The sequence below is a fragment of the Hydra vulgaris genome, chromosome 14 (assembly GCF_038396675.1).
Source record: "Hydra vulgaris chromosome 14, alternate assembly HydraT2T_AEP".
NCBI lineage: Eukaryota > Metazoa > Cnidaria > Hydrozoa > Anthoathecata > Hydridae > Hydra > Hydra vulgaris.
This window is the reverse complement of record NC_088933.1, coordinates 30,232,487-30,247,248: the sequence shown is the minus strand read 5'-3', so window position 1 is coordinate 30,247,248 and position 14,762 is coordinate 30,232,487. Positions and strand designations below refer to the sequence as shown.

General features: G+C 24.5%; 1 protein-coding gene across 2 annotated transcripts in view; it reads right to left on the bottom strand.

Annotated features, from left to right (window-relative positions):
* The window catches only part of LOC100197068 (uncharacterized protein C12orf56), a 43,791-nt gene that overhangs the window by 13,038 nt on the left and 15,991 nt on the right, over nt 1-14,762 (bottom strand). For both annotated transcript variants that reach the window (XM_065818202.1, XM_065818203.1), the window contains exons 4-7: nt 7,174-7,312; nt 5,419-5,510; nt 5,073-5,159; nt 2,582-2,663 (exon numbers count right to left, since the gene is read on the bottom strand). In XM_065818202.1, coding sequence (XP_065674274.1) covers nt 2,582-2,663; nt 5,073-5,159; nt 5,419-5,510; nt 7,174-7,312 — 400 coding nt within the window. The remainder of the gene's footprint in view (nt 1-2,581; nt 2,664-5,072; nt 5,160-5,418; nt 5,511-7,173; nt 7,313-14,762) is intronic.

The following is a 14,762-nucleotide window of genomic DNA, read 5'->3' as shown; positions in this document are numbered from 1 at the left end:
TTTATTTATGCATAAAAATAAAAATTAGCAATTTAATTATAACATAAAACTAGGTTTGGTATTAATTAAATGTAAAAATATTTTTTACTTGTATAGTTAAAAACTAGTAAATGGAGTGAAACCTTAACAAAATCAACAAATAAAACAAAACAATATTATCATATTACAATTATTCAAATACCTAATATTATTAGTTTGACACAATGGCTTTTATATATATATTCATTCAATAATCTCCAAGAAAATTAAAGTTTTGCAATTGTTAATGATTGTGCAAATAGAACTTTGCAAAGCATTAATAATTTTCCAATAATTAACATTTAGAATTATTGAGTAGCATTCATTACATCATGAAAGTACATTCTTTTTAAAAATCTCTACTAGCTCTAGCAAATTAAAAAAAAAATCCATTTCAGGTTGCATGAGTCCTATAGATACATTCAGCCCTGACAGCATCATGTGTAAAATGCAACAAATTTTGGCAAATTTGATTTAAAATTTTACATTATTGTTTTAATTGTGTAACCAATAAAGATTTTCATTGCTTAATTTCTTGCATGCTTTTTATTATATAATTATGGAGTAACTCCTCCACTGGCACTATCACTCTCTCTTACTATCAGTTCTTAGGCTGAATAAATTGACCCAATCAGCTTCAGCTTGAAGCTGATCAGCTTAAAACTGAAGCTAAAATATCACAATCCCTAATCCAGAATAAAAATCATGTTTTTTTTTAGCGTGTTGAAAATCTGTCAAATAGTTTCCCTTTAATAACATTAAACATATTGTAAATCAAAAACAATGGATTATTACCAAGACCCGAAAAAACAATCTTTATACTTTAAAATATAATGACAAAAATATCCGAAGTTTCATAATTAAAAATAATTTATAATAAAAATAAAATTTTTTAAAAAAGCTATTTTCGCATATAATGCCACTATTTTTCTAATATTTTCTAACATTTTTCTAATACTACCATTACTTAAAATAGTAAAAAAGTAATTTATAATCTTAACTATTAATAATGCACTGAACTTTCTACAAATACTGGTAACAAAATAAAAACGCCAATAACTTATTTATAAATAAAAAAACAAACTACTATTATATTTTTTTAAATAAAGCATTTATCTTTTAATAAAAATATTACTTTTTATATGAAAAAACACCACCATTTGCAATTGATCTCAATTTTGCTCTGACGCCTTTCATATGCGACTGTAAAAAGTTTAAATCAATCGCTTGTAGTTTTAGTTTAATGCGGTCAATCAAAACTTGCTCTGTTGAAGCTTGCCAATTTCCCTCGAAAACCTTCTGTGCCAAATGTCCCCAAAAAATTTCAATTGGTCGTGCTTGAGGCACATTTGGGGGATTGGATTCTTTATCAATATAATAGACATATTGGTCCATCCAATTTAGAGAATCTTTAGAATAATGAGAACTTGCTAAATCTGGCCAAAATAAATAGTTAAAGTCTCCATGATACTTGTGAATGAATAGAAGAAGTCGTTTTTCTAAACATTCATTAATATAGATTGATGAATTGATCGCTACAGCCTTGGAAGTGCGAAACAATGTCTCGGACATACCACGGTCAGATATGGCTATCCACATTAATAATTTTTTTGGAAATTTCTCTTTTCCTATAAAACGAACACTTTCTGGGCATGTCTTTTTGTTGTTTGTGTAGTATCCAGAATTTCCAGCGATGTTGTCCCTTGCAAAACAAAAGTATTTTTTGTCATCGATGACTAGAAGCGATTTTGTGTTATAGAGTTGGTTAACTAGTTTCCTGCTGCTTTTCTTTGCCTTTATTTGTTGTTCTCTAGTGTATTTTGGAGTCTTTTCACGTTTTCTAAATTTATTATTCATTTTTTTTAACTGACGACCAAGTATCGAATAATTTACACCAAATTTAATAGCTATTTTTCTGTGACTGACCCCTTTTCGATTGTTGACAAGTCTCGTTAATTCGGCTTTCTTTTCTCTAGTCCAGGATGTCGGACAACCAGGGTGCTTTCTATCAGAAAACAATTGAACAGTTTCAAGTCTTTTTAGGTTATCATATATTGTACTTTGAGCAAATCCTTCCTTTTCAAAATGATTTACATTTTTTTTTTTTAATATTAGGTTTATTTACAAAAAACACTTTCAGTCGCTTTCGAAAAGATTCTCGTTCAGCTGCATTTAACCTCATTTTAAATAATAGTGTTTCAGATAATAAAGTTTATACTTTATAGAACATTTATGCCTACGCATAAAACCACAAAAACTAATTATTATGCTCAAATAATGAAATAAGAATTTGTCCGATAACTTCCGCATCACCCGTTATATATATATATATATATATATATATATATATATATATATATATATATATATATATATATATATATATATATATATATATATATATATATATATATATATATATAAATATATATAAATATATATATATATAAATATTACTACTGGGATTATAAAAGTATTATTTTTCTTTTAGTAAATTTTTGTTAGTAAAAATTTGCACTTAAAAAGTTAAATCAATATATACTAAGAAATAAAAAATACTTACTTCATGATTATCTGAGTTTATATTTGGAGAAATTGTCGGCACCAGTAAGCAACAACTGACCAAATTTTTGATAAATAATGGGCTGCAATTTAAACCAAAAGACTTAAAAAAATATAATAAAAAATGAAACATTGTAAATGAGTAAATACAATAATAATAAAAATAATAATAAATAAAGAAGGCTAACAAAAAAACAACATTAAGTTGTTAGAAAAATTATATGCATAAATTAATTATCTGTTAAGTTAATTAACCATTAATATTGTAGATCCAGCACTGATAAAGTTAGGACTTGAATGTTTAAAAGCTTATTTTATGAACACTTTATATTACAATAATAAATTAGTTTAAATATTTGTTTTTAGATTCAATTTCTAAGTTTATTATTACAAAAGTAACCAAGCTTATTTTAAAGTCTGTTTTAATTTGAACCTTGTGAAAAGGTATCCATATTAAGCACATCTTTTCAACAGTTAAAGTAAAAGTATATATTGTGTCCACATAAATTTTATTATGCAGCTGAATCTGGTTAAAATAAGAGCCATATGACATCAATATGGTGGATGAAACTGTTGTATTTGATCAACTTTTATCCTTTTATCTTTTTTATAGTGCTTTCTTAAAATCTGAAATGCTAAGTGTTAAAAATTAAGCAAAAGAGTAAAATTAAGGGACCCTAAGCCCATTTAAGAATACAAGATGCCCACTACAAAAATATATGTATATATTTCTTTAATAATTAAATAAAATTTTAAATTGAACAAAATTTAAAACAACAATAAACAATATATCACATTAATAATGTCTACTAAGAGAGGTTAAAAACTAATACAAGTGCTGATCAAATTGAGACTGATAACCTTAAAAAAAGAAATAACTTTCCTGTTGAGTTTTTGAACACCTTAACTCCTTCAGGTATGCCTCTTTATTGTTTAAAAGTGAAGATGGGTTGTCTAGTTATGTTAACTAGAAATTTAGATTCCAAGGTTATGCAAGGTCATTTAAATGAAAGCTTGTATTTTTCAAAATAACTATATTGATGCAGAGGTTTTAATAGGTGTATCTGGTGGTAAATGGGTATTTGCTCCTCAAAAGTGGCAAAATAAAATTTTCAGTTGGCTCCATCAGTTTCAAATTTACCTTTTTTTTAATGGTTTATTTACTTCGAAAAATTATTGATTGTAAATTGCGAGTACATGTTATATGTATGACTTTTGTTATTATTTTTAATTTTTTCATAGATTTTGATAATTATATTTGCCATATAATGTGTTTATAATTGTTATATAGTGTGTTCATTTGTGTTATATAAGGTTATATATGTTTGTTGTAGTTTTTATTTTATTTTATATGTATTCGTTATAGTTTGTATATATGTTATAATATGTTGTTTCCCTGTTTTCAAAGTGGTTATGTGTTATCGTTGTAGCATTATTGGTGTGATGTTTGTGTTTATAGACAGCTTGGTTTACCTTACCGTAAGTGTCTCTCAGTAAAAATGATTAATAAGTAGTTTGACTCATGGACTTATTCTAATCAATCACTAAAGGCCAAGACAAAACATTTTGCTGTAAATACAATCTGTAAATATCTTAATTTGATATAATATCTTTAGTGTTGTTTATAGTTTTGCTCATTGGCTAACTAAAAGTAAACCAATTATAACAATAATTGGCTTACTTTTAGTAAGCCAATAATTGGTAATTATATATTTAATTGTAAATAAATTTATTACTTTGTAATTGATGGAAAGGTCAGAATTTCAAAAAAACTTTCTCAAAACTTTTTGTTTGAAATGTATGTCATCTTTAATGGAGAGATTTACCTTTATATAATCAATTAACTTAATCTTTGCATTAAACTCTTTTGAGGAAATAAACAACTTTCTTTCTTAAAATCATTAAAGAGGGAGGGGATGCCCAAAAATTAATAAGTGTTTACCTCCCATTTAGCATTAGAAGTTGACAATATTACACAATATTTCAAGAAGTAATTAAGTATTTAACATTATTCTATAACTTAAAACCATGATAAATTCTACAACTTACTAAAACCTATTGAATAAGTATATAACAGAGTGTATGCTGGATCAGGGAATTTAGATATCTGCAAAAAAGTCAGGGAAATTGAACTTTGTGTTAAACTTTTTAAAAGTCATGGAAAATGGTTTACTGCAAACTGACATGACCTATGTCAGTTGTATATCATCAAAATAATGTAAGATTTTAAATGGCAGATTGTTTTATAACCCCCATTCTACACTTTTAATGTTGATTTTATTGATGTTTTTATATTTGCAATTGAAATAATTTATTATAATATTTGTTATAATTCTTATAGGTATTATAAGTTTTATATTTGAAAGAAATTTCAATTTTTGCTTTACAAAGAATTGTTTGGTTTGGTTGTCATTGTCAAACTGTCAAAAATGAATTAATTGTAACAGTTCATGTTTGATATAATTAAACTTTGTGACCTTCATAAAAAATACCTTTCATTAATGAATGTATTGCGACTTGTGAGTGTCTCTGAACCTTGAAATGCTGTTGCCATTAAATCTCCAATCAGAATTAAAAGACTAAACGAAAGATACATCATAAATATTATCTTTCACGTAATGATAATACAACAAAATTCTATTTTTCTACTTTAAAAACAATGTTATAAAAGAATACACTTGAATTTTGATTTTAATAAATGAAAATTTTAAATGAATAAAGAAAAAATACTCTAGATTTGAAAAAAAATTTAATACAAAACCAATGTGAATACTATAAGAACAAATTTTGTTAAAAAAACTTAATTTTTTCTTGTGTAATATTTTATTAATTTCATACTCAAGTTCATCCATTCGATTATCTGCATTTGGACTGTTAGAATGCAGCAATGCCTTCATTTTATCCAAATAAAACTGAATCAAATTTTGCATCTGTAAATAAAAATATTTATATTTTTATAATTATATTTATAAAACATATATTTTTCAATATCAATAAATAATACTAACTATAAATAATTGCACTGCCTAAACAATAAGAAGGGAGAGAAAGAATAAATAATTTTAACTCATAAAAATTGCCTGTCTGAACAACAACAAGAAGAAAAAATAATTAAAATCAACTCATTAAAAAAATTAGATTTAAACTTATTTTAACAATCTTTGCATTTATGCCCTTCTCCTTCTTTTTGACAGTCTTTCCATTTTATGGAAAAAAAGTTTCATTCAACATAAGAAAGTTTTAGCTTTAGTTTAAAAATTGTTAATTAGTCAGAAAATATTACGCTATCCATTTCATCATTTTAATTTTTTAACTTGCTGAGATGTTAGGTGAGCATTTTTATTATTATTAAATGTTTCTAGTTACGGCTAGGTTTCAACAACTTGTTCAAATGCTGCATGTTAACTGTTATAACAGTAAAATTTAATTGTAGATTAAATGGAAGGATTGAGATAAAGGCTTTTATATTAATGAAATTCTTTTGATAAAGTCTGACATGGTAGCCTATTTTTTTTATAAAAAAGTTTTATACCTAACATATTAATTAAAAGGGAAACACAAATATTAAAATATAATTTAACTTTAACAACAATAATTATTTTATTGGTGCAGAGATAAACGTTCTAATCAGACCAGATTTCTTTTGAAAAAAAAAATAAACAAGAACTTTCCTAGGCAAAAATTGCGGTGTTAAAAAATAAAAAGGTTTTTTGATAATATCTTGATAAACAATTTATTTTGGTAAGTTTAATCAACTCTAAATTTTCTAAGGTTTATTTAAGATATGAACACAACTTGTCTTGCCACTTTGGGACCCCTTTAAATAATAATATTTAATGAATAATAGCTTCTTGCATCCTTGATGGAAATAAATTCAATAAAAATTAACTTTAATCAATTTGAACATAAACTTTATTGTTCTTAAAAAACTTACACTGATTTATTATTATTATATAACTATCTTGTTTTTGTCATTTTCCTTTCATTTTTTTATCATCATCATAATTAATAACTATTAGTATCATTATTATTATTTGATGGTATTTACTTCAGATTTGCTATAAACTATTTGTAAATTACATGAAGATCTTTTGTCAGAGAATTTTTAAGATTTTTTATATTATTTGTTAAGATGTTTTGTCAGATTCTGATAAAACATTTTAAGAAAAAAATTAACACACTGTCATAATTCTATAAACTATTAATGAAAATCATAATTTTAAATAATAAAGAGAGATATTTTAAAGATTAAACTTGACTTAAATAACGTGTTTTATATTTAGTGTTCAATGTTTGAAACATTAACTTTATTTATTTCATTATATCATAATTAGAACAAATATTGTCATCTTTTTGTCTGAACAAACACTTCTTAAACTTTTCCATTATGTCATATATAAATAGGAATAAATATATAAATAGGAAAATAACACAATGAAAAACTAAAAAAACGCTGCAATTGTGAAATCGTGGATGTTCAATTTAAAAAAGAAAACTTTTATATCATTAAGAGAGAAAACATATTGGTATGACAAGTATATAAGCAATTTAATGAGGTGTATTATATGTATATTTAAAAATTGTTAATTTAACCTTCCAAAAAGCTATCTTCGCATAAAAAAAGTTTTCACAAGCAAAGAACATTTCCTTTGTTGATATGAATAACTCATCATCTTGTGTACTCTGAAGAACTTCATCTTTAAGTTGAGAAAATTTATGCAAGATTTGTTCACTTGAAAAAAAATATTTTAAAATTTTAAATACTTTTTACTAGTTATATTACATTATTTGCCCACCCTTTATAAAATAACAAAAACAAAACAAATAGCAAAAAATTTAGGTGAAATTATATAGGTGAAATGCAGTGTAAACTGAAAAAAATTGATTAGTAATTTTTTACTAATTTATATATATGTGTGTGTGTGTGTTTGTGTGTGTGTGTGTGTGTGTGTGTGTGTGTGTGTGTGTGTGTGTGTGTGTGTGTGTGTGTGAGTGTGTATGAATGTAAAAGAAGAATCTTATTATATCATATAACTATTGTATATATTAAGAGTGCTTGATAGTTACACTAGAGCTATTTATATATTAATAAATATGTTACTGTTACACGCAGTACCAGGAAATAGCATATAGCTAATGTTTATAATAATATAGATAATATAGTTTAGCAACTTAGAATTTCATGTGTTTCCACAATTATCATCAAGTAGCAGAGAAATTAATTTTGCTAAAAAGTTTGTTTAGAAAATTAATTAGTTTTTATTTAGGTTTTGAACAGAAACTTGAAAATAATTAGTCAGTGAGTATAAGTTAATTATTAGTAATTTGTTTATATGCCTCATGATTGTGGAAACACATGAAACTTCGAGTTGCAAAACTATATTATCTACATTATTATAAACATTAGCTATATGTTAATTCTTGGTACTGAGGGTAAGAGTAACACATTTTATAAATATATACACAAATATATATACATATTATAAATTTAATGGTTTTTACATTAAGAGCCATTTGTCAATTCTTTAAACCAGTATAAATATACATACACACACACACACATATATATATATATATATATATATATATATATATATATATATATATATATATATATATATATATATATATACAAACATATACATATATATATATATATATACAAACATATACATATATATATATATATATATATATATATATATATATATATATATATATATATATATATATATATATATATATATATATATATATATATATATACTATATATATATATATATATATATATATATATATATATATATATATATATATATATATATATATATATATATATATATATATATATATATATATATATATATATATATATAGTTTGACATCTAAATTTACTGTTTGTGGTAAAAATGTCTCTTAACTATTATTTATATTTAAAAGTGACAAACTGCTCTTTATGTAAAAACCATCAAATTTATTTGAGGAAACTAATTAAATGTGTATATTGTGCTTTTTTTCTTTTAGAATGCACAGGAATGGCATTCCGGAACATTTTTTTTTTTATATATATATATGTAAACATTTTTTTCCCCTCTTATTGTTATACAATGAATTTAGTTCATTTTTAAATATCAAACATTTTTAATTCAAAAAAAAGTTGGATTAAAAATTCGAAAAATTGAAAATGCAAATGTGGGTTGTATAGATCACGGAAAACATATTTTTCAAATTTCTTGATCTTTACAACCTATTATTCTTATTTATTTTGTTCATTTTTATGAAGTTATTTGTTTGTCAGAATATCAATCCGACAACCATATGCATTTCTAAAAAATTCTATTGTTTCTGTGCAATATTTGTTTTGTGCAATGTCACCATAATACCTTATGCTACTTAAAAAAGATTTTTAGAACACAAATTTTACACTATTTTTAACAGTAATTGTTCAATCGGACAGGGTCCGCAGGAACTGCCATATTTGTAAATCATCAGTACATGTTTCAGTTTCTGGGACCAGATGTCTGACTCTTTATAACTAACTAGTTGGTATAATGATGCAGCAACATGCTTACAATAGCACCCCCTGCACCAAAGAACTTCACCAGTTGACTGTCACAACTGTTTAAAAACTTTGTATTGTTTATGTTTCACAGATGCTGCTACATTACATTTTGTAATAAACAAACTTATGGCTGTTTTACCTTTACATTAATACATACACATTTAGCTAATTTTCTTTAAATAAGGAATGGGCAAAAATTTGATGCTTTTTGGCTCCTCTTTTAGAATTATCTACAGATATAGTCCCATTAATAACATATTTCTTAAAAAAAATTGTGAGTTATAATAGGCTAGAATGATATGTTTCTTGCCCAAATTAAAATACTGTTATTTATAGGTTGCTCTTCAGCGACAGTAACAAGTTCATCATGTTTAAGTTCACAAAAAACAGCTTTAGATGCAGAACAAGAGCTCTAAAAAGAACTAGCATCAGTTTCAATTTCTAAATTAGCTTTAAAAGTACTCATTACTATAATAATATCTACTTTAAAAAAACTTTATTTGGATTGTTTAGATTTAACTTCAACAATTCATTGCGAGTTTGATGATTAATGGGGAAGGTCTATTGTTCCATTTTTGATATATAAAAAAAATAATGGGGAGTTCTGGCAATTTTTTTTCTAGAAAAAGCACTGTATAAAACAGGTGATTACTAAAAAATAAGCATTTTTATATCAGGCTATAATAAAAATAAATGTTTAGAAAATGAAAATTATATTTATTTTAATTGAAGGTACATCACCTATCTTTAAGAAAAAAAATTAATGAACATTCAAATATAGTCCATCATCAGCAGTTCAACAAAGTTTCGTCATGATGTTGGAACAGGAGCATTGTACAGCATTTATATCGATTTGACAAATCCATCTTTTGATTTGGGTAATTAATTGTTTGCAATTCTTAGCTCTCCAGTTGTTTTTGTATACTAACGAACTCAAATATCCAAAGAAATCTTCAATTGGGCGACACTGAGGCAAGTTTGTTGGATTGCGGTGTTTTGGAACATATGGGGATGTTTTAGCTTTCCAAGAAGGCTTGCGTTTTTTTGGCATAATGCGATGATGCTTTATCTGGCCAAATCAAGTAACTGCCATCTGAATGACATTTTTGAAGAAATGGAATCAATATTTTCTTCAAACATTGATTTTGGTATACTTCTTGATTAATAGCCAAACCACTTGGCTTAAACAATGGCTTGGAAATTCCCCTCTCAGATATGGCAATGTACAGAATCACTTTCTGCTCAAACTTGTGTTTATATTCGTACTTTACTTTTGTAGGTGTTGTAACTTTTATCTACATAATATCAATCATTTCCTGGAACTTGCGTTTTGGAGAGGGCGAAGTAACTTCCGTCATCCAAAAAAAAACATTTTCCAGAGAAATTTCAGGTCATCCAGTGGCATTGAGATTTCTTGGTTTGATATTTGTTGCTCAGTGTATTCTAGTGTTCTTTTTTTTTTCAGCAGACTATTCCTTGTTTTTCAACGATTTACAGATATTAGGCTGCGTACACTTGAACTTTTCTGCAGCATCTTGTTGATTTATTGAATCATTGTTGTTGAAAGCACCGTGAAGCAAACGAAGTCCCTTCTTATTAATTATTTTAGCTGGTCTTCACTACAACTTTTACGATTGGTTGTTAAGGTTGCCAAAATAAGGTAAATAGTTAAAACTGGAACATTTTCGGTTTTAAAATGATTCACAGTAAACTTTTTTCCGAGATTTTTGCGCATTTGATAGAACTATACAATGTGCTCACATAGAACATCTTGTTTTGATGGCATTTTAAACACAACTGAATTAGCTGAAACAAAACATATGATAAGTTTGTAAACAGAGAGAGTATAGTTTTACATAGGAGTACTTTTCTTTTCTTGACTTTTGCGGTTTGCTTTCAGAGGATTAGAATTAATCTCATTTTTTAGTTATCACCTGTTACATATATATATATACAGACATATATATATATATATATATATATATATATATATATATATATATATATATATATATATATATATATATATATATATACACACACATATATATACATATATATATATACATAAATATATATATATATATATACATATATAAATATATATATATACACACATATATATATACATATATATATATACACACATATATATATACATATATATATATATACACACATACATATATGCATATATATATACACATATATATATATATATATATATATATATATATATATATATATATATATATATATACACACATATATATATACATATATATACACACACATATATATACATATATATACATTCATCAGTTTTCGGCAATGCCAACCTTACTACTGGCCTAAAAGTGTTTGAGGTTGGCAAAAAATCAATGACCTTGTTTCTATGTTTTATGGTAACACCTTTGTGTCAAATTTTTTATGCTGACCTGATGCTGACCTCTAACAGTTTGAGATTGGCAATTTATTGCCAACTTCATTTTTTTTAACTCCAAGGGTTGCCTTTTTTTAAATAAAATTGGCTTAGCATATTAGCTTGTTGTGATTTTGACGTCATAAAATTATCTTTATTTTTTTATTTTATCTATGGACATAAACTTTTTTAAACTATTGTAATAAAATAAACTAAAGCAAAACAAGTTTAATTTACTTATTAATAAAAACAAATCGAGAAGTGTTATTTTGTAAATGTACATATTGCGGAATGACTATTTTGCTTCAACTTTTTTTGTTTTTTAATATTGAATAAATTTCTCATTACACTTTTTATTGTCATTTAACATAAATTAATCTCTTTCTTTTCTCAACATTAGTGTAGTCGAATTAAAACATGTTAATTTTTTTTTTCAGTGTTTCTTAAAAATTGCGACTTAGCAAATAATATTTAGCTGATGTAATAAATTTTTTTTTTTAAACTATTATTTTTCTTATAAATATAAACTAAGACATTTCAAGAGTTGTATTGATTCAAGCATAAATACTTGTAATAATTAATTAAATAAAAAACTTCTATAGATATAACTCTGTTATTAATTTTTCAATACAATTTATCCAGGGAGTTTAACCCTTGTTATTAAATATATTAATACTTGATAATGTTATCAAGTATATTTATTCTTGATAACGAGAGTATCTGAACTTCCTCGAAATATTATTTAGAAAAATTAATAATAGAGTTATATCTATAGAAGTTTTTTTATTTATTAATAAAAAAATAAATGCATTACAAGATGTCATTTAAAGTTTGTAATAAATAATGTTTTTTTATTTCTTATTTATTTTTATTGTTTAATGTTTTTTTATTTTTTTATTTTTTTTTTTTATTTCTTTGATAATAACAATCATTATAACAGAACAAACAAAAAAAAATTAAAATATCAAAAGTTGGCGCAAAAATAAAATGAAAATTAGTGTGTACTATTGTTTTAGCTAATACTTTTTTGTTTTGATTTTTGTTTTTATTTTTTTTAAATTTGGTAATTATTTTTGTTATTGTTTGTTACAAAAAATTGTCTAAATAAATATTCTTGCGTTTGCAAGATGATAAAAAAAAGGGGTTTTTTTTTAATTCTTTTATGATTTTTTTTTTTGTGTGTCATATAACAATATTTTTTTTCTTTTGTTGAACATTTTTGATGAAAAGTTAGGCTAATAAAAATTAAAACTTTTTAGTTTTTTCTTAACTTATTATATTTGTTTAAAGTGCTTATATCAAATGCAACTGTCATTCAAACTTTTTATGTAATCGTCATTCAAACTTCATTAGTGGTTTTTATAAAGTTATGTCCACGCTTAAAGAAGTTTTTTTAGACAACTTGACCACGTTTTTACATAGTAAGCGTTTTAAGAACTTGAGGCAAAATAAAGCAATAAGAAACTAGAGAATAAATCAGCAATACTCAAAGAAAAGAACCGAAGACAAAATAGAAAATCTAAATAAAACAAGCTAAAAAAAATTTATTAAGAAAAAAAAAAGAAAATTGTTGTCAAAAAAATAATATACCTAAATATTTACTGTATTTATTTTCTTATTTTTAGACAGTTTGTTATTTTTCACTACAAAAATTGATACAAAAGTCAAGAAAAAAGTAGATAAGTAAAAGTAGACTTTTTAGAAAAATTGTATATCAAAAAGCAGACTTTTTGATATACAATATTTTACAACTTTTTTCAGTCAGTATATTGAGAAAATACTTTATAAACTACGCTAGAAACACGCACAATTTTTAAATTTGTTTTTTAAATTTCTTTGTTAAACTTTACTGTTTTTATCAATGCACAGGAAAGGGAGAAAACTAACTGCAATATTAATCAACTTTATGCTGACATGAACATTGAATTAGAAAAAGTGAATGATTGGTTCAGGTCAAATAAACTTTCTATTAACGTTGAAAAAACACAATATGCTTTGTTTCATAAAAAAACACAAGAAGAAAATCTTCCTCTAAAACTGCTAAAACTTATTATAAATTATAAACAAATTAAAAAAAAAGATACTATAAAGTTTTTAGGAGTTATTGTGGATGATCATTTATCATGGCTCCCACATATAAAATATATACAGTCAAAAATTAGTAGAACCATTAGTATTATGTCTCGAACTTGCCCGAATATATACATATACAGGAGAGAAAACTAATTGCTATGTATTTGTGAAAAATTTTATTTCGTTTTAACAAGTTTTTCATGCAAAAAAATAAAACGACGCTGCAAAATTTTGTGGGCTAGTGCATTGTTAATTTACTGAACTTTCTTAACAAAATTTTTAGGAACCTATTTAAAACTTTTGTTTAAGTTTTTAAATACATTTTTTTAAACAGAGCAGTCGTTATGTTCATTATCTCTAGTAACTCATATTAGCATTGGAAGTTGAGCAATATAAAAGAAGCAATTTCATACATGAATCAAATGTGGTAAATACATTTATTAAAGAAACTATATTCTTTTATTTAAATTATTCTGCCATTAACAAAATTTATTAATCAAATAATATTTTTACAATAATAACAATTTATTTTCTTGTTTTCCTATTGTATAAGTATTGAGAAAAAACGTCAAATATAGCAAAAACTTTTTTATAAGCGAAAAGACATAAAAACAAATAAACCTAATAAACAAATAAACGTAAGGAAAAAAAATTAACAATATTTCTTTTAGTTCTAGCGTACATAGCAAATTAGTTTCTTAATTACATGGGCTGATAAAAATTGTGAATAAACTGCATATCAAAACTTTCAATTGTTGTTAAATCGTTATAAAAGATATTTTTTTAAATAACGACTCTAAATAAAGAATACAAAAGTTGCATAAGAGTTTTATAAAGAAATTTTTTTAATTTACTTTTTTTAACTAATAAATTTTCTAGTTTATTTAATTAAACTTGATACTTTGTTACAATTTTTTTTTTCTTATTAAGGAACTTTTTTTCTTTGGAAATAAATTTAGCTTTTCGCCGCAAACTATTGAAACGCTTTATAAGTTAAAAGATGTGAACACCGTGGTCAGTTAGTCTAAAAAATTTACTTTAAACATGGATAAACAAGGTATGCGACCGAATGCAATTCCCGGGAAGGCTTGGCATATATATATATATATATATATATATATATA